The sequence below is a fragment of the Diadema antillarum genome, unplaced genomic scaffold (genome assembly GCF_040938485.1).
Source record: "Diadema antillarum isolate AM-2024a unplaced genomic scaffold, OU_Dant_1.0 seq00001794_RagTag, whole genome shotgun sequence".
Classification (NCBI taxonomy): domain Eukaryota; kingdom Metazoa; phylum Echinodermata; class Echinoidea; order Diadematoida; family Diadematidae; genus Diadema; species Diadema antillarum.
In genome coordinates, this window is record NW_027272472.1 from 419,712 (window position 1) to 441,400 (window position 21,689).

Below are 21,689 nucleotides of genomic sequence, written 5' to 3' on the forward strand. Positions count from 1 at the left end.
TGCAAGAGTGTTTCACGTACAGAAATAGATTTGTTCCCTTGTATTAGCTGGAACTCACAGTAGTTTCTCTAGAGGAAATTAAATTCAACAATTATTCTAGACTTGTAATTGTCCTTAAAGTAGTGCATTTTGGGCTAACAGTGCAGCTTTGTGACTTATCTTCATGTTCAGCTTTGTGAATTGTGTTCATGAAGTATAAAGTCTGGGTGATTGGCAAACGAAAGTGTGTTTTTATCTCTATTTTCTTTTACTTGCAATTGAAAAAACTACAGATCTTCTCATAGCTGCAGGTGTAGATTTAATGAAAAGTCAGTGCACATGACAGGTTAACTTTTCTCAGTTTGTAGTACATTGTAGATGTCTGTCACCAGTATGAAATCCTAAAGCATATATGATTCTTTCCTTGGTTTAATGTCTGCCTGAGGTCATGTGTCACTTTGTTTGTTTTGGTTTTTATCATTCTATGACAGGAACCAGAAATTGACAAGAGGAAGGACAAAGGTCTTAAGCCAAAGACAATAGAGGGAGACATTGACTTCCGCAAAGTTCGCTTTAGCTATCCCATCAGACAAGACGTGCCTGTACTGAGAGATCTCTCCATGAGCATCAAGAGTGGTCAGAGGGTAGCTCTCGTTGGGTCAAGCGGATGTGGAAAGTCCACCATCGTCAAACTCTTGCTTCGTTTCTATAGCAACACAGCAGGACATGTGAGTTGACAAGAATCATTGACTTTAACCCTTTACACTCAGTGGTCACATGCTTTTATGTATTTCACAGCCCGCAAAATCTTGTTTTTTTCCTAAAATGTGATGTGCAATGCACTTGATGATTGTAGTCCCGACCCCTAGGTACCCGGGAATGACCGGGACTTGCATCAAGTCCCGTTTTTTAGGATGTGAACTATCCAACCAAGTCCCTGTCAGGTCCCTGATAGGCCAGACAATATTTGTGTAGAAATCTCTGGCCAAGTCTGCAACAGGTCTGGGCCAGACAGTAGTTGAGTAGATATCCTCTGCCAACTCCCCGACATATCAAGCACTCAAAAATATTCCCTCAGTCTAAATGTTTATCCTCAAACCCCGGTATATTCCCAACCCACATATTATAGCAACATCAGAGGCAGTCAAATGAATATTGTATTTTGTGTCTTTTTCAACCATAAAAATGTGTAATATACCAACTGGTACACAGAATGTAAAATAGATCATTCTGTATGTTCGCTGAATCGTTACTGTAAAGAAGAAAAACTGCAGGGACCAATATTGTGTGCTAGTATGCCATGCCAAAGAACTGTATCAATTTCACCTGACATCACATCACAATATTTTCACTTAGCTAGGAAGCTGGTATACTTAGAGAATGGCATAGTGAAGGAAATGTTTAAAACAAGGTCAGATCAGGTTTCCCAACCTGTAGGGAGATAAGGCAGTGCTATACATAGATCACTGATAGCATGAGATACTTCACTGAGAGGTCATCTTATGACCTTCCTACATTGGGTTTATACATGAGACTGCATGCACTATGTGGGTGCACTGTACTATTAAAAACAATTTTTTGTTTAGATGTAACAATGAGTGCAGAAGTAGGAGGATGGTAATGATGTAGACTGTTGGCAATGTTTGTGTGTGTCTCACCTAAGACTTGACTACTGCCCTGTGTAAACCCTGTCTTCAAATCAAGGGCTATATTGTAATATAGACTTAGGTTTGGGGGAAAAGATCTATTTTTTTTTTCTCATAGTGCTGAATTGACAATCTTGAGTAAAGTGATGCAACCCCAAAAAGTTGTATGCTGTTATTCTGTTGTATGTCTGATTTGCCATGCATTTGTACTAACTTGTTTCTGAACATCTAGACTTCAGCTCCATCTACCTGGTAGTTATATGAATGAACAAATGTTCCATTCACTATATTGCTTGATTTTGACTTTGTAGTGTATAGATAAAAGCCAACTGAAGCAACATGAATTTACTTTTCTGTTTAAGAAAAAGTTGGTCATTGTCCCTTTTAGTCATATTACCTTCTCGTGTGTAATCTGAAGAACATTATTTGCACAAACTACTACCATGTAAATGTTCACCTTTTATGTGTTCATTCCCACAGAATATTACTACCAGAGCTTTATTTTGTTGATGTACACTTATTTTCATAGATCATTTTCTGTCTAGTAAAGATGAGTGTTAATCTCCTCCCTCAGGTCTGTGTTGATGGAATAGACATCCGTGAACTCAACGTGACCTGGCTGAGAGAGAACATTGGTGTCGTAAGCCAAGAGCCAAATCTGTTTAACTGCAGCATCCGTCAGAACATTGAGTACGGCCATGAAGATGTCTCAGAGGCTGAGATCATCGAAGCTTCCAAGAAAGCCAATGCCCACCAGTTCATCTCATCTTTACCCATGGTAGGTTTCTAACTAGGATATGACTTGATATTGATAACTTCAAAGTCTTCTACAAATATGGTGCAAATAATAATGGTGTGAGTGAACTCGGCTTTGCTTTAATCTGGTAGAATAGAATTTGTTCTCTGTGATGCAATAAGATCCATTTCAAAGTGTCAGAAATATTAGAGAGGTAAAGAATTTCAGCAGTCTTTCATGTGAATTGTCATGTCTCTTCAGAATGGTTATCATTGTTCCTTGATTGCTAAAGTGTTATATGGTAGAGGGTATGGTATATTAGCCGTGTTAACCATGCTTTAGGAGAGAAACTACCATCTGACATAGTGGCAAACCTACATCTGTGTACACACAACAAGCATTCAGTTTTAGCTGAGGAGGATGTGTGCTCCTGACTGTGACTTTATTCGTAGAATTGTGGCTTTGATATTAACACATTACATAACTAGAAAAGCACTCCGAGAGCACAGACCTCCTCCAAGCAGCTACTTTCCACCGATGATCTTGCTCTTCCCACAGAGATTTTTCTCCTCTCCACCACTGAGGAAAAGCTCTTTGGGCTCTTCCATAGAGATCAGTGATTTCCACCCATAGGTAAACATGCTGAAAAATCGCCCGATTTCCCAATATAGAAGCCTGTGTTGCGTCATAAATCCTCAGATGCGCAGCGCGCCTCCCCCCAGCAGAAACTAGAGCACACACTTTATTGCGCGCATGAAAACTTCAAAAATGCGCAGCTTGAACTCCCAAGTTCATTGACCCTACGAGGCAAAATATCCAAAATCCTTCATAAAACCCATAAAAATTTCCAGATCACTACCAAAATTTTAATCATCTGTTCCTTGTGTCATTCTCAACCTTTGCTGCAAGTTTCATCCAAATCCGTGCGCAACTTTTTGAGTTATTTTGCACACGGACAAACAAACAAACTAACTAACAAGCAAACCAATGGTAACGAAAACATAACCTCCTCCCTTGGCGGAGGTAATGATGCCTGAATATGTGATGAGCTATTACACATTGCTTCCTTACCCCCAGGGATATGACACTCTGGTTGGAGAGCGTGGTGCCCAGCTGTCTGGGGGACAGAAGCAGAGAGTAGCCATTGCCAGGGCCCTGGTCCGCAACCCCAGGATCCTCCTTCTTGATGAGGCCACGTCTGCCCTGGACAGTGAGAGTGAGAAGCTGGTCCAAGATGCTCTGGACAAGGTAGGAAACGAGATTACAGCTACTTTGATATCACTCCTCCTCTGGATCACTGTTGAGTTCTTCATTGAAGGCTTGTATGCAAGTCTTACCAGTCAGCAATGTTTAATGTTTTCATTTACATTCATGAGAATTTATGTCACTGTGTGTATTAACATGTCACATCTATTATGAGATGGTTGCACCACAGACAATAAGTATTTTCCCTTAATTTAGATTTACCTTTCTTTATTAAGAGTCAAGTTTTAAGATATAGAATGTATGACTCTTGTGAGTGTTGCGTCTAGCAAATTTGGAACTTAGTAGGTTTTTGTAATGTAGGAAAAGTGGTTCTTTCATTGGTTCAATAAATTGCATTTTGACACATGATGAAGTCATGTGGTGGAATGTGATGGGGAGATATGGCGCCGTAAACAAGAGGCTTCAGGGATTTAGCCCCATCGTGGCTACTTGGACCTCAGAAAGACATTTCATCTACAATGTTGTTCTCCATACCTTTCTATAGGTGAGTACCTACTATAAGAATAAAAGCTAATGTAATTGTATTTTGCTTGTGTGGCCCACGAAAGTGGCAGTGTAGCTGTAATGCATCACAAGGAGTAGAGTGAGTGCATTGCAGGCAGTTATCCCCTTGGGCTATTACAGGAGGGCCATTAACAGGAGGGATGATTGTCCTCATACATACATCCATACTAACCGTTTGACCAATGCTCTTTTCTGCAGGCCCAAGAGGGACGCACTACACTGGTCATTGCCCATCGCCTGTCCACTGTCCAGAATGCTGATGTCATCTTTGTGGTGAAAGAAGGTCGCATCGTAGAGAAAGGAAATCACAAGGAGTTGATGGCTACTGAGAGTATCTACCGTCAGCTGGTCACACTTCAGATGTTTAAGACTGCAGACGACTCCATCGTTAGTGGTAAGTGAGCTCATTGGCAGACTGTTGCAGTCATCAAAGACTTTTCAATGATACTATTTAGATCGGTTTCATCTGAGTGAAGAGCCCTTTGTGGGATTTTTATTTGTAATGCTGAGATTTTTTTCTTTGAGATTCAATTCTCATTCAGTATTTTTATTTATCATTCTCTTGGTTTTGTCGTTATTTTTTTTGACACTTCAGCTACTACTGACATTTTCTCCCTGACATTTCTCTTGTAGCTTAATGCTAACATGACATTTTTTTTTTTTGGGGGGGGGGATGATGAAAGTTGCTTATTCTGATTGAATGAAATCAAGCAGGAGAAGGAAATATTTATAGATTATAATTCTTGAGTCATCCCAGTTGATAGTAGGTGAATGGAATACACATTAATTCTCGACAAATCAAGCTTTAATTCAGTAATATACCCTAAGTTGTGAAAGGACATTGACAATCCATGATAGATATTGAAATAGACTTGATTTTGGTGAAAAATATGCCGTCAAGGTTTGCCTCATTCACAACTGTTTCGGAAGGATGATGTTTATGTGGAGTGATGTACAATTTATGTTAATGCTGAGTCTCAGAACAGCTATTAACCTTGAAAATATGCACACTGTCCAGACCAAGCACCGAGACATTGCTTTCCAATTACCAAATCAATTGGGATGATGAATGTGCTGGCTTTTAATCAGGCTTGTCTGAGTGCTTTGATGGCTTTACCAGATGGTGAGTCTTTCCTAGCTACCAGTGCCATATGGAAAAGTGGAGACTGGAATTTGATTGAGATTATTTCCTCTTTACATGGTGGTTGTGTCTGTCTCAGGAAATCAGTTTGCTGTGATATTGCGTAGTAATGTGGCTCTAATAATTTTCATATTATTTCAGCTACAAGCCAAGTAATAATGCATGTATTTGTATGTAAGACATCAAGCAAATCTATTTATTCACAAAATCAAGAGCACTGAATCTTTGACAATTTCTGAGGTATGATGTGTCATTATTTTTTATATTTTTTTTTCAAATTATTTCCTTTCTGTATCATGTGAGTCTCAATCCGGCAAATATATCTTTTGGTACAAATGATTTGAAAATGGCCTCCATGCTAATGTGATATTTGATTTATGTCACTTTCGACAAGTGGCAAACCAAGTCATGATCAGTCAATTTCACAGACCTTTCTGTTGTTTCAACCATCGTACAGATGATGATATGAAGAGCATCGGTCGACAATCCTCAGTCAACGAATCCCTACCCTCCTCACCCACCTCGGACTCGGTCAAATACTTCACCGCCAACGATGAACTCATCGTGCTGAATGGGAACGGCCTGTCTCATCATGAAGAGGAGGAGGCAGTGATTGAGGGAAAGAAGAAGAAACAGAAGAGAAGGAGAAAGAAGAAACAGGTGAGTTTGGAACTTTTAGCAGTTAACCCTTAACCCATTGAGGACGAGTCCCGAGTATATTTAGGCAGGTGTCCATGGGAAATGCGTGTTGTAGCAAATCAGCTTATCCTCAACTGGTTAATGAACATCATCATCATCATCTAGACTTCATGTTGAATCTGGTGTTGGGAGTATGAAATGACAGGTTCAAAGCTGGTGTTTGAAAAGTGTGTAAGTCCTGGCATGCAATCTGGGATGACATGAAGTTAGTCTCGAGATCGATTTCTAGAGATTTCTTGTTAATACAGTCATGTACATTTGTAAATGACAATGTTTGTGATATTTGCTTCTGTTAAAAAAAAAAATAAATAAATAAAAAAAATACCTATAAAACTAAACCACAGTTGGGAGGGTTTTCCATTCATGGAAATGATTGATACTATTGCGGAATGTTCTAGACGTTGAATGATTGATTACATAATAGCTGCGATATTTGTGAGAGTACAATGTATGTAGTACTTCCCTTTATATCATACTTTTTTAGAGGTCACTGAAGCAGTGTGAAAATGTGCAAAATGTTATTAATATTTTATTCATATGTTATATTAAGTGACATTGTTAAGTATAGCGCCTCTTCATTTAAAATGAAATAAAAGGAATAACTTTAATTAGATATTGAAGCAATGAATTGTGCATACAACGAAAGTAGGAATATAAGCAATTGAGGATATCATATATAAATATATCAAATAAACAGGGACCACATCATCAGCTCTCCATGGTAAGCTGATGTCTCAAGTTTGACTAGATTTTGTCTAAGTTTGTTTATATTTACTTTTTGTTTATTCACTGGTATTCTGATAAATTTGTTCTGCTCTCAGGCAGGGCAAAGACTGTTCATATGTAAAAGATCAGGTTGTGACTAACTCGTATTCTGCTTATTTTATCCATTATCTCTCCTGAACAGAAGTCCCGTACAAACGTGCCCATGTTATCCTACCGTGACATCCTGAAACTAAATGCTCCTGAGTGTCACTACATCATCATTGGATGTATCTTTGCCGCCTTCCTTGGAGCTGCCCTGCCCACCCTGGCTATCCTCCTTACTGAAATCATTCGGGTGAGTAGGACATCTCCTTAGTGTTGATAGCAACATCTATCAACCATTTGGCCAGGGCTGCACACTAACCCACTTTTTCTACTGGTCTGACCTGTCTGTCGGACCAGTAGGTGCCCAGTTTTTCCATCTTTTACTTGTCCATTTCTGAAAAGTTACTGGTCCGATGGTGATTTTTAATGGTCAGGGACCATTGGTCCAGTGCCAGTATACTGCATTGCTTTGGCTACAAGAGATACTCAAGGTCATAACACAATTAGGTGTATGTTGCTTTCAGTGCTAGAATACAATTAAACCTGTCAAGTTACGTGATCCTGTATTCCCCTGTCCCACTTTCTTCCAGTTTTAAATTGGTAAAAGGATTTTATCATACCCTCATAAATGAAGTCAGTTGAAATCAAAATGTGATGATGAATATATTACAACATTGACAAAAATGTTATGGTAAGCCAATCTACAAATTACAATGATGAACCAATGTCAAACCAAATTATGTCCATTGTACAGTATTAAATTGATCTACATTGTACAGAAATAAATAATGCAAATCTTGTTCCTTTTTGACACAGATCTTCAGCCTGCCACCCAGTGAGATGCCAGCTGCTGCATCCTTCTGGTCCCTGATGTTCATCGTCCTTGGTGTGGTCCGTGCTGTCAGTATCTTCATCAGTATGTTGATGTTTAGTTTGTCTGGAGAGCAGCTGACACTAAGACTGAGGAAGCAAGCTTTCTGGTCCATGCTCAGACAGGTATGTTTTAATTAAACCAATATCCCCTTCTCACTGATGGCTTATCTTGTCTCTATACAACTCTTCATGTCATGGCATAAATACCTTTCAACTTCATGGTAAGGATAACAAGGCATTTTCTTTAACTGGATAAGAGGGTCATGATATCTGTGAAGCCTGCAGCACTTAATGAGATGTATTAAAAGTAAGATGTAGTATCTCTTGGCACAGGGTTATCTCGGAATGTGCTGAAATTCTATCGCAGGGAGCAACCTACATGTGAAGCGGACTTCCAGACACTTGTGTCTTGGCATAATCACAGTGTCTCTATTGGTATCTGTTGATGGGGGTGGGGGGAGGGGTGCAATGTCAAATAAAGCCTATGGTTTGAGATAACAAACAGTCTTGAATTAGCAGAATCTTTGTGTTTTGTTAGCAAATTCCAATGAGCTGTTCTGTATTCAAGTAATTTGCAACTCAGATGTGTATATTCGTCCCCCCCCCCCCCCCCCCCCGACCTCTTACAGTGAATATTCCATTTAACATAGTTACATTGAGAAGTAGGTGGCATGTAAAAGGAGAAACAGTAAATCCCATGTAATCATTTTTTATTATTGTAATCTTACCATCCCTTCAGGATGCTGCTTGGTTTGATGAGCCTTGCCATGATACCGGATCGCTGGCCAACCTTCTTGCTACTGATGCCTCCAATGTTCAAGGGGTAAGTGAACAAATCATTCTTGGTCTATGCGCTGCAGACGAGATCATGTATGCCATGAGTGTAATGGTTAAGAAATTTAGCCATACTTTATCCAGGGCTCGACACTAACGGTGGCCCGGTGGCCCGGGGCCACCAAAAACGCACGTCGGGCCACCAACATTTCAGAAATAAAGAATTTGGTAGCCTGATCGGGCCACCAAAACAGGTGGGATGTTTGCCTTTGGGCCACCAAAAATAAAAGTTAGTGTGGAGCCCTGCTTTATCTGTATGTTTCATGGAGCATTGTAAGAATCCAACATAGACATACTGTGAAGCGAGATGATTTTGTGGCATGAAATTTTCGCGAATTGAAGCTGACAGCCTTTTTCGTGGCATGAAATATTTGCTAATTGCCTCTGACATTCAGTGCATAGTGTAGACAAGAACTCTCACATGCATTTTAATTTTGCAAAACTTGTCTCGCGCGAAATCCGCAAAAGTAAAATGCACAGGAACGTTTTTAGTTTCACAGTAAAAAGCTCAATGACAGACTACAACTTTCAGTGTATACTGGATAGGATTCCCTATAGATGTAAGTATACAACCCACCATGCCCCAGTCACACCCTTTCAAGGAGTTAGGATAGTAACCCCAACCAACCATCACCCCCACTCCAGGCTACCGGTCTCCGCATCAGCACCGTCATCCATGAGTGTGTGACAGTCATCATCGCACTCGTCATCGCCTTCATCTACGGCTGGCAGCTTGCCCTCTTCACAGTCTGTGCCGTCCCGCTGATGACTCTATGGGGACGTATCCAGATGGCCATGTTGACTGGCACCCAGAAACAAGACAATCAACTACTCCAAGAAGCATCAAAGGTGAGAAGGGGAAACCCCCATAATGAGATGAAAGGGAAACCCCCAAATTGGAATGTAACACTTTGGGAAATAGTCTCAATAGTATGTTGTGTGTGTCCTCCCAGACAACATCATGTTGGAACCCTTTGAGCCCTCACTATCATAAAGAGCGTGAAATTTTTGCTGGTTTCAGATTAGGGAGATGGAAGGTGAAAGAGAGGTTTCCACATTTTCTCAAGTCTATAAAGGTTTAAACACCATCTGTCATTACACAAACAGCATGGCAAGATGGAATGTTTTTTGTTTCTCTGTTTATTTTGTTTTAGAAATAATTCATGGAGGCACTTTGATCAGTTACAGAGCTTCTAGATTATTGAAATGCTCGTGCCCCGTGGAAAAAAAAAAGAAGAGATTTAAAAAAAAAAAAACAGAGTAAAATTTCACTCTTGGGCAAACTTTTGAAGGTATGAAGATAAAAGGGAAACTCCCAAACTGGAATGCGACCCTCTTATCATTGGTAAGAAACAAATGCAAACTACGGGCTGCATCAATACAACATGCAACCTAAAATGCAGCACAGCAGAAAAGATGTTATTTAGTGAAATAGTGCTAGCCTTGATTGGAAACGCACCATGTAAGGTTTGTTTGTCTTCAAATAACAGGAATGACAAGGACTCGTGAATTATATGAAGCAGTGTGATCTGTGTATCATATGATCTAATGGAAACACATGTAAATTAATTATGCCTGACTCCTGTATGCAAACCCTTGTTTTGTAGATTGCTAGTGAAGCCATTGAGAACATCACCACTGTGTCTTCCCTCATGTTGGAGGAGAGAATGTATCAAGCCTACTGCACCAAGCTCAGAGAACCGCTCAAGTAAGTCGAATTAGAAAACTGCTCAGTTAGTCAAATTAGAGAACCACTAGAGTTAGTCAAGTTAGAGAACCACTCGAGTTGGTCAAATTAGAGAGCCACTCAAGTTAGTCAAATTAAAAAGCCACTCAAGTTAGTCAAATTGGAGAATCACTAAAGTTAGTCAAATTAGAGAACCTGTCAAGTAGATCCAATCTAGTTTTTGTTAACCCCCCCCCCCCCCCCTGTAAAAGAACAATGGAGTTAATGCGCAAGGGGGGGGGGGGGGGGATTGATTCTTTGAAGAACGTGAGAAGCCCGAGGGAGTCAGTTAGTCAGGCCATCACAAGCAATATTTGATGATGCAATATTGACTTGCAAGGATATGGTTTTAGTGTTGTACTGTAATAATTGACAATCATATAGTAATGATCTACGACTGCCATGTGTCAATTTATTTTGGATGCTTCTGATTATATGAACATTTGGTGTCACCAGCTTGTGGCTAGCTCTTCTTGTAGTTTCTGTTTCAGTGTTCAATGAAAACAAAAAGTTACATGTTACATGATTCTTATTTCATCCCTGCAGGAAGATCCAGAAACACAAGTTTTTCTTTGCCTTCGCCGTCTGCTGCTCACAGGCATCAGTCTTCTTCCTCTTCGCAGCCGCTTTCAGGTTTGGCGGCCATCTTGTCGCCATCGGGGAGATGTCATCTGATGCAATGTTCAAGTGAGTTGGAAGCTTTGGATTGCTTGTCATGTTTAGGAAGGCAGTCAACATATGCTTCAGATGTTAAATGTTTAAAGACTACCTTTATGTGCACTAGTCAAGAAATTGGACCCTTAATTACTTTAGTTTTGTTGTACAATCTCTTTGTGTATAGCGACCTTTCATCATGAAAGCTTCAATTCTGTTTTTTTAATGTCCCATTTTGTTCTTAAATTTTTTAATAGATATGATTTTATCTTTGAAAGAGTGCTTGAGTTCTTAGATTTTGATTACATAATTCCCTTCATTAGTTAAAAAAAAGAAAAATAATATTGTAATAGTGTTAATCAATATTGAATTATTGAATTAGGATTGTATGAAAAATTATTGATGATAGTTAATTCTTCATTACTGTAGGTTACATCAGACAGACATTGTTAATCTTACATACACACCTTTATCTTTTATTTCCCCCTGTGAAGTAGTGCTATATAGGTTTTACAGTACCTACCCGTAGTGTTGTCCCAGATACTGATTTCCATGTATTGTTGTCTGTGTCAGGGTCATCATCGTGATCACGTATGCAGGCATTGCGTTGGGCCAAGCAGCAGCCTTCATGCCAGACTTCAGCAAGGCTAAGATGTCAGCAGCCAAGCTTGTCACCCTCATTAACCTGAAGCCTGATATTGATAACTACTCCACTGAGGGACTCAAACCAGTAAGTCTTACAGCCAGGAATCTCAAGAGCACTGGACAATTATTCACTGATGAGACACTTCTCTGAACAACACGATTCATAATTTAACTTTTCATTATCAAAACATTTCAGGTGTTTGATGCTTCCTTTGTGATTCGAACATATGAGTCATAAGAAGTAGTACTGTAAAAGTGGAAATTTTCAAGGTGTTGAAATTTTCCTACATTTCATGCAGCCAGAATCTAGCATGAAAATAAAAGCACTCAAATATTTTTGCTTGCCATTTGTTCCAGTAGATGATATCTTGATTCCGCAGAATTAAAAACATGCGACACTCTTCTTACCCGGCTGAGCGTGAAAAATTAGTCGCGTGAAAATATTCACTTTTACGGTAGTAGATAGGCTTGAAAATAGCAGCTGGCTACTTCATTCAAATCAACAGTGTAGTAGCCCCTGGTCCGTAGCTACACATCAAGTCCTGTATTTTTGAGCAAAGTGTACAAATCTTTCTTCAAATTAGAATGCTGTATGTTTTTGCGAGGGTTTAAATTCCGCAAATTTCGCGAATCACGCAATTACGCAAAAATTACGCACAAATGACAGTGTATACAGTATGCCTTGATTACACTTATTGATGAGATCAAGATCATTCTATGTGAGGCATTACATATTAGTGCAGAGAGAATGATTCCTTTAGCCTCTTACCAGAGTTGTAAGCAACATCTCCTTCAACTTAAGCTTCCTATCAGAGTTGTAAGCAATGTCTTGTCTACCTCTGATTTCCACCAACAGAAGAAGATTGACGGTAGCATAAAGTGTACTGACCTCACCTTCCGCTATCCCAACCGACCGGCCACCACAGTCCTGGATGCTCTCAATCTCAACATCAAGCCTGGCCAGACTGTCGCCCTCGTTGGTGAGAGTGGATGTGGGAAGAGCACCATGGTGTCTCTGATGGAGAGGTTCTATGACCCCAACTTTGGCTCAATTGTGAGTTTCTGCCTGTTGACTTTTGTCGTTACAATAAAGACATTTGTATTCTTTACAAATTGATAAAACAATTAAAAGTAATTTGTGCAATGTAAGCTTTGTATTTTGTTTGACCCTTTTGTTAGATGAAAAGGAATGAAAATTGAATGGGAAATCGGATTGAATTGTTTTTCTGCTCTCATTGATTCATTTTTAAGATTGGATTTTCTCAGTGTTTACTTTAATTTTCCTTTTGATTATTCTGTACTACAAACTCTTCTCCACAGCAACTTGATGGTAACGACTTGAGAAATCTGAATGTTGGTTGGCTGAGGTCCAGTATGAGTATAGTGAGTCAGGAGCCGGTACTGTTTGCCTGTTCTATCAGAGATAACATCAGCTACAGTGTGGAGGAAGCTCTCTCACAGGAGGAAGTGGAGAATGCTGCCAAGATGGCCAACATCCACGACTTCATTGTCTCCCTCCCTCAGGTAGGCCAATGATGGAAAAAATTACTGTAAAACACAATATTTTCACAGCATGAAATTTTCGCAAATGGGAGGCAATGATGAAAAAATTACTTAAAACACATTATATTCGCGGCATGAAATTTTTGCGAATGGGAGCTGACGGCGATATGTGCAGCATGAAATTTTTGTGAGTTGCCTCTAACATTCAATGCATATAGTGTAGACAAGATTGTTAGTGTGCATTTTACTGTTGTGAAACTCTGCTCTGGCAAAATTAAAATGCACGCAAACATTCTTTGTTTTACAGTAACTGTTCATCCATGGGGGGGGGGGGGGGGGGGGAACCTTGTGGATCACATGTGTGTCATAGTTTTCTCACATGCTTTTCATTTTGAATATATTATCCAGTGAGTAGCAGGTGGGTTTAACTTTGTAAAAATCAGAGTAACCTTTTCTCACCAAGAATTATTCATTTATAGACACAAATGGGCTTTGAGTAAAATAAGATTTTAAGAGGAGTAGGACAGTAGTTGGTTAACCCATCACCAAGTCTTTGTATAAAGTAATTTCATACACCTCTAAAGACCTCTCACAATATACTGAAAATGTTATGATATAACCAGGAAATTTGGCCCATGTTTAAGACTTTTTTCAATTATCATTATTATTATTAGTGATTATAGTTATGTAGGTCTATACTTCATGTTTACCTAGTGTTCACAAAGAAGAGAGTACATAAAAAAGGTTTTTAATGGGCTAGATAGCTTGCAGCAGGGAAGAATGATAGAAAATACATTGTATGAAAATTACAGAATTGCAATAGAAATTACTTGACATCTTGTGAATGTGGATTTGCATGTACAATTGCAATCAAGTTGAGATATCATGGTGTGATTGTTATTTCAATACAGGGCTATGACACATTAGTAGGAGAGAAGGGAACCCAGCTCTCTGGGGGTCAGAAGCAGAGAGTAGCCATCGCCAGGGCCTTGGCTAGAAATCCGCGAATTCTTCTCTTTGATGAAGCCACATCAGCATTGGACACAGAGAGTGAACAGGTAAGACAGTAGCTTCATTCACACACAGGGGGTATCTTTTTAACTCCACCAAGGAAAGAGGAGGTTAAGTGATCATCGGCGTTGGTTTGTCTGTTTGCAAAATATCAAAAAATTGGGTACGGATTAAAATGAAATTTCAATAAAAGTCAATATTGACACAAGGAGCACCTACCGAGTGTGAGAGTTAACCAATTTTACAATCCATGCCCAATAATTTTCCCATTGCATTGTCAAAATTCATAAATTTTGGGTGTCTCTGCATGAGGCTGTGTCTGGTATCTAATATCTTGGATATAGAAATAACTGGTTAGGATATTTTGTTTTGTTCAGGCTGTCTACACCAGATTCACTGGTGCAAGATCTAGAAAAGCCAGTTACTGTTAGCCTTTTGATTTGATTGTGATGACATGTTAAATGATGTGTGAGACATTTTGTTTGGTGCAAGCCTCTCAGATCCTCCCATGACATCATAGGTACTGTAAACAAATCAAAAGTAGTGACAGTGTTAAGGTAACCAGAGTTTTAAAAACTCTAAATGAGATGTTTTCCTATTGTTGCAGGTGGTCCAGAATGCCCTAGACAATGCCATGCGTGGAAGGACGTCCATTGTCGTGGCCCAGCGACTCAACACCATCCAAAATGCAGACCAGATAGCCGTCATTCGAGATGGCGTTATTGTGGAGCAAGGGCGCCACCATGAGTTGGTGCAGAGAAAGGGACACTACTACACCCTAACCATGGGCCAGCAGAGTTAGGAAAAATACCCTTCCAGATAGTCTTTCTTTGTCCAGGCCTCTTCTTTCACAAACTCATCTGAATTGATCCGAGGAGAACCCTTCACAGAGATACCAGTACATATTGAGGGGCTCTCAAACCCAGCTTGTGATACTGAGCCTTGGAGAAAGGCTAACCCGTGCCTGCATTTCTTCATAGTGGTGCTGGTCTGTGATGGGTATAGTAACAGCTTTGCTCTCTGTGTGAAATTTGACAAAGAGTCTGTTCCAGCAGTCTAGGTCTACACTGAATGAGCCATCGGCATATTGTACTATTCAAAGACAAGGACTAGTGAGACCTTTTAGTTCTTCCTAGTTGGCTCATATTGTTCAAGGTGCCTTGAGATGAGACTAGTTCCATTCATAGGCTTCCTATTGAGACGTTAGTTTGATTACCTTCTAGCAAAGTGTTTTGGGATTGGGTTTTTGGTTTAATTTTTCTGCAAGGTGCAACAATTGGGCCTTTGTATCACCTATGATTTTTTGTCTCCTTTTACTCGATTTCAGTATTTGAAAAGAAAAAAAAAACCTTCCTAGTCTCTTATCAATGCTGAAGCTTTTAAATGCTATGTCAGTGCATGGAATGGTTAGGATGTTGATGTACTCTGCTGAATAGTACTTACAGTGAATTTGTGTTTACAGCAGTCGTGTTACCAGTGCAATGAAGTTACATTAATTTCAAGCCAGTGATATATGTGCAAAGTTAGAAATAATGTATGAAACAATGTAATTCTGTTGTGATTTGATTGATTAACATCTTACCAGTTGCTGTCACAGAGTACTGTATTTGCCGTATTTGAAGGATGTATAATTTTCTTAAATTGGGACTTTCAGACAATTTTGCGAGTGGCAGAATTTGCCTTTGTGGTGTACAATAATGGATGGAGAAACGTACACATGCACATTGCATTCATGGCAGAATCAAAGTTACTCTATTCGCGTGGTGTAAAATTTGTGAATAGTACCCAGCTCGCAAAAAACAAAACAAAAAACAAACAAACAGACAAACAGACAAAGCATACGGCATATACAGTATACTAAGAAAGAGACCTATTCTGGTCATTTGCTTGTTGAATTGTTTCAAGACGTTCTTCCTGTGTGTCTCGTGTAGAGCAATGTTAGTGATGGGATAATTCAAACAGATTGTGCTTAGCGTCTGTTATATTAAGTGTGATGAAAATGTAATCTAGACTAGAAATGAAGAATTTAGATTGAGAATATGACATAACCTTGAATGTTGATGAGTTAATCAGGTGAAATAAGGACAATTTTCTCAGTTCCCGTTATCTCTTACCACAGGCACTCATCTATCACCACGCCCAGCCTCTTCATTATTACACATCCCAAGGATGAAGTATATCAGCTTTGTGTGATGTTGGTACTCAAAATATCTGTAAGCAAGTACCAGCTTGTGAATGGTGTTTGTCTGTAACTTAACAGACTATACACCAGTCTGTCTCTAAGCTTTCTGTACATAGATATTATAGATATTGCAGCTTATGTTTTGCAAGGACTGTGTAAATGTTAGAACATGATAGAGAGAAGGGGGTGAGGGTTAGCAGACGAACTGCGTCTGTGTGACAAGACTAACGGTGCAAATGGACTTTAGCACAAGCTGCATAAAGTAGTAGATTGATCTAAATGATATATGACTAGCATATTGAAGATGTCTTACACATGAAAATCTGACTCAAGCTGATCTCAAATATGATTGATGAAACTCAGTGATTTGAAACATGAAGCTTGCAATCAGAGAATTAGTGATAAGCGATGAGAAATATCAAGCGACAGGATTGTGTGTTGCAGTATTAAGCATTCTTTCAAAGTTTCTGATGATTATCTAGCCACCGATGCCGTAGTGTAATTATGCTTGATTTATACAGATGATATATGAAAACCTGTTTTAAATGTGTTAATTTTATTATGAAATTGGCTATTGTCAATGTGTTTATAATTTTTTAGATCTATTCCATAGTCTTGCTTGAGGACCAAGGATGATAGAAGCTGTCTTGCCTCCGTGTTGTGACTGCCCTTCAATCATGGAGTGTAAATAAACTCTTTCAACAGTATGCGGGACCCAGACTCTTAAACTTGTTTCTCTATGTTCCTCATACCTACAGTATTATTTAAATGTGTTGCATTGTAGAGAAACTGAATGATCTTCACACTGTTTTGTGTGATAATGAAGGCAGGTCCATCCTAAGTTGCTGGCATAGAGTAATAAGATGATTCTCGGCAATCCGTAGGGTCAGTAGGATGATTGCTTCTATCTACACTGTATGTGACTCATTTCTTGATGCTGAATCTCCAGATCAAATGGTCATGAAAAGCAAGAAGGTATTCAAACTTCTCTAGAAAAAAAGGAACACATACACACACAAAAAGGAATCAACCAACGAAACAAGTTTGCAAACAAGATTGTATTGATGGAGAGAGAATAGAGACTTGTGATTGCAGCCACTATAATTGGTACCCCCTCCCTGGATATTGGCTTGTACTATCCCTATGGTTCTCACTTTCAATTTTGTAGTAGTTGCTGTGACTACTTGTATGTGTCTATAATGTGAACCCCCATACCCAGTTCAGAACATTCCTGCTTATGATATCTTTAACAAAGTTCAGCCGTTTGTGGTCCAACCATTAGTACTGTGATGGCAGTTCACCAATGTTGACACATATTTTGCCTGAAAGTCTTGGTTATAAACACATTTTATGTAGAGAGTATATCAAGGTATGTAAAAGATAATATCTCTAGACCCACTTGCCTCAGAAACTAAGTTACGATTAATCAACGTCAATGCAATTTCATCTAAGATGCAATTTTCTGAGTTGATTTTTTTTTTTTTGGTCTCTCTCTTCTTTTGTTACTATCAATCTCCATAGTCCAGTGATACAGTACTTGTCTTTTAGAGCTTTGATAAAGGAGTGGTAGCTCTTGGTACTTGTGTGTAAGTTTTTAAAGTGGGTTTAGCATATCCCCTAGTCATACAGTTGTAAAAGGTAAGTTATTATGTCAGTTTTTCCTGTAACACTAAGTTTGCTATGTCTGACAACATGCAAATGACAATAAGGTATGAAACAAAAGGAAACAAACAGTTATTTTATTATTGACATTTTGGTTGTGCCCTCACTTTTGTGAAATGAAAACCCTTCAAATTCACTATGATCTAAAAGATGATATTTTTCTTATTTTGGGTGTCCTGCAGAACTTTACATGGCTTTAAAGCAAGGAGAGCAAAATCAAGATATTACACAACTTTAAAGAGTGATGGCCAATATTATTTATGTCACATCCATATCAAACTAAATATAATTTATTTAATCAAAGTGCAGCAATTGTGTTTGATAAATCTTAGGTTTGAGTCCCCATTCAAGGATGTCAATGAGCTAATCACTGTCAGGAGTGAAGTAGCTAAATGACTTCAGACCTCTCTGATTGAGATGTAGGACCAAAGTGAAGATCATACCACGTCTAGGAGACAAAACAGAAGTCTCTTCATCTTGCTAACTTCTCATCTTTATGCCTCTTACTCAAGGTTGTTGGACCATTGTTGAGTGTGGTGTTACAGAGAGCTTGCCATTAAAAGTAAAGTGCAAATATAGTCCTACAATTTTTTTCTCTATAAAAATGAAAGAGGAGATATGAGTTATATTTTCAGCTCTCCTCATGGGGACTTTTTAGTCGTTCTTGCTTTGTGGAGAAAATTCCAGCATGCAAGATTGTAGCTATGGCAGTCTGTTTGCACTGACTGGCTAGAATATCACTAGAAATTGGTGCCAAAATATTGAATTGAGAATGGTTTATAATTAACAGGTGTTGATATTTTTTAACTTGCCATCATATTTGATGACTTGTTTCAGTCACTGTGGTAATCTGTCATGCATCAGCCAATAAGGGCGAGTTCCTGGCCCAGATATGGCGGCTATTAAGGGCGAGTTCCTGGCCCAGATATGGCGGCTATTAAGGGCTAGTTTCTAGCCCAGACACAGCTGGTAGTAAATCAGGAACTCATGTGATGGATGCATACAGAATGAAACGAGGCTGTTTGTTTCATCATTGCAACAGCACTTTTAAATTGATCACTTCTTCAGAATCAAGAACAGTCTTGGCAATAGTTTTCCAGCCTTATTTCTCTTGTTTCCAATTCCCTCTTGATGTTGTGTTTTTGATTTCTGTTTGTACATTGGAATGTTGTAGCCTCATTTGTTCAGTACTTATTTATTAGGAGATTTATGACTGATATGAAGTAATTTTTGTATTTTGTTCATCGGTTTTTTTCATCATTTATAATTGTCATATAACAGACAGAAATCATTAATTACTGCCTTTTTTTCTGGCACCCTCAATGCAATTACATGTTTCGTTATTTTTTTTTTTCGTGAATATGGCATACCAAATTTAGATTTTTTGTGTGCCTGTAAACTACATATAAAATGTGTGTTTTTTTGTAAATATAATTTTGTATTTAAAGTGTACATCAGCACTTTCAGAACATTTTACCAGGATGTTGTGTCAAACAGTAAAGGAATTTTATTTCCATTATGCTGTGTTTTTTCTTGTAAAGAGCACTAATCTCAAACATGCATTCAAATTAGTCAGACAGGAAAGCTGTGGTCTGCATTGTAAAAAGTTCACTATCTCCCTGCATGCTACACACTATAGTAATCTGCCTGTTTGTTATGCTAGATTTTAAGAACAATGTCATTAATTTTGATTGATTACTCTCCAGAGGTGTAATGGACAGATAGGCAGAAATGTGAAAAGCTTGTTTGTACCAAACCTAGCTGTTAAGATTGCTGCACCTGTGAATCAAGCAGATCTTGCAATAATTCGAATCAAATGTGTAATGTGGATGAATGTTATGTGTTTTATGCTGCTTTTATAGTTGGCCATTACTGCGGCACAACTTTCCACAATTGTTTGCATCATCGATGTAGTGCCTTATTCTCATGTGATGACATCACCTGCTGCTAAAGTGGAATAGTCTGCCTTGGTGTGATGCCTGTATGCAGATATGGGTCCATTCCATTTGATAAAGGGGGTGTATGGAATCAATTTCACAGACATCCCCAAGTGTGGTGTGGGGAGCATGTTGGCATGAACTGGGTGATGTGAGAGGGATGTCAGGTTAACTACAAATATTGTCTCTCCTTTTTTAGTCCGTTGCTATATCTTGTCCCAATCCATTGCAGTGAGTAGGAGTGGGTTGGTTTTTACCAATATATTGTTGTTCACTTGTCTTGATATCTGTGGAATCTACCAATCAAATGAAGGGGTGGCATACATCAGTGATGCCGGGACCTGATTGACGAGTATAATTTCACCCTCCGAAGAACATGTAAATGCTTCTATGTTTATAGTCATGATGAAATTTTTGTTGGCACACGTTCTAACAATTTTATGTCAGTGGAATTATTAAATAAGTTGTATACATAAATTTATGTGCTCACTGTATCAGTCATGTAAATTATAAATACACATTCACATTATTTTATTGTACACATTTATCATACTTGATGTTATTTGCATTATGGAAACAATATTTCTAGTTGATGAATATATTGATACTGCGAGAAAGACATCTGTTTGTCTGTCTGTTTGTTTTTCTGTTTGATTTGTGGCATAATCCCCTTCTGGTCATTTTGATAATTTGCTGTGAAATGAAAATATGAGTTTTCAAATGTGGTTAACAAAATCATAAAACCAGGGCTTGCTCTAGATTAGCCCAATCAGAGGTCATAGCTAGATTGAAACTTACACCCAATATTGTGTGTCTGAGTGTACTCATGTGATATGGTGAGGTGATTGATGCATATTTACTGCAGGTGTGTGTAAAGCAGGAATAGCTCCAAGAATGAAGGGAAAATAGAAGGAAAACTGAAGGATGAAGATGCAATGAAGGCCTCAATAAATATCCCATTTGCAAAAGCATAAACATGTAGATAAGGCAAAGACAACACTGAACAAAATAGGTTCAGGTGTGATTTCCTCAATTTGTCTCCCTTTTCAAATGAAATTTGTTAAGATCGCAACTGTTGATATGTAAAGTAACAAACATGTCGGAAAAAGGGAACCAGTGTAGATGGAAACAAATTGAAGAAACTCACACCTGAACCTTCACCCCCTGAATAATAATGATAGATGATGATAAATAACACTTATATAGCACTTAATACTGACATTTTATAAGTACATTAATACAGAAAAAGTATTAAATCAAAATACAGCATTATGTGCATATAAATAACAACAACAACAATGACAACTAATCGGGATGGAGTATATAGATCAGTTTTCAGCAATGATTTAAACATATCGTCACTTTCAGCATTATCCTGCTTTCTCGGAACAAAATAGTCAAAACTTTATGTTCAATATTGATGGTGTGTTCCAACCAGCCAAATTTATTTGACTAAGCTATAACGCATTTGTCATGGCACACTTTCGCAAAGAAATAAGAAAATGCTCATCCTAGGGTCATGATATGCACCAAACTACCAACTAAGATATGGATATATGACACGACTGACAATATTTATTGTTTCACATAGCTATAAAACTTTAACAACGTCAAAAGGAATTTCTCAAAATGTGGTCTCCCAGCAATTTGCTTGTCTGCCACTATATGTATTTCTGAGGATTTATTGATACTTATACTATAGTGAATTATTGTAAGCTAGAATGTGTTTCAAATTCACCTAAAGGAATTAAGTAATACCAGTCAGGTAGAGGAGCAAAAAGGTACAAAATTCTAAGATCTATTTTTTGTTTTTTAACTAAACTGTGACATTGGATACAATCATAATACAACCACAGAATGGATGTGAAGTGATGACAGAAT

At 38.5% G+C, this 21,689-nt stretch overlaps 1 protein-coding gene across 1 annotated transcript in view; it reads left to right on the forward strand.

Annotated features, from left to right (window-relative positions):
• Nucleotides 1–20,420, forward strand: part of LOC139712364 (ATP-dependent translocase ABCB1-like) — a 77,921-nt gene extending 57,501 nt beyond the window's left edge. Inside the window, exons 10-25 of the mRNA XM_071624194.1 lie at nt 471–707; nt 2,200–2,403; nt 3,439–3,609; nt 4,330–4,525; nt 5,730–5,932; nt 6,879–7,031; nt 7,598–7,777; nt 8,394–8,477; nt 9,134–9,337; nt 10,096–10,196; nt 10,761–10,901; nt 11,442–11,598; nt 12,370–12,567; nt 12,834–13,037; nt 13,928–14,074; nt 14,635–20,420. Of these exons, the coding sequence (XP_071480295.1) occupies nt 471–707; nt 2,200–2,403; nt 3,439–3,609; nt 4,330–4,525; nt 5,730–5,932; nt 6,879–7,031; nt 7,598–7,777; nt 8,394–8,477; nt 9,134–9,337; nt 10,096–10,196; nt 10,761–10,901; nt 11,442–11,598; nt 12,370–12,567; nt 12,834–13,037; nt 13,928–14,074; nt 14,635–14,829 (2,775 nt within the window). The 3' untranslated portion in view covers nt 14,830–20,420. The remainder of the gene's footprint in view (nt 1–470; nt 708–2,199; nt 2,404–3,438; nt 3,610–4,329; nt 4,526–5,729; nt 5,933–6,878; nt 7,032–7,597; nt 7,778–8,393; nt 8,478–9,133; nt 9,338–10,095; nt 10,197–10,760; nt 10,902–11,441; nt 11,599–12,369; nt 12,568–12,833; nt 13,038–13,927; nt 14,075–14,634) is intronic.
• Nucleotides 20,421–21,689: the final 1,269 nt, after the last annotated feature.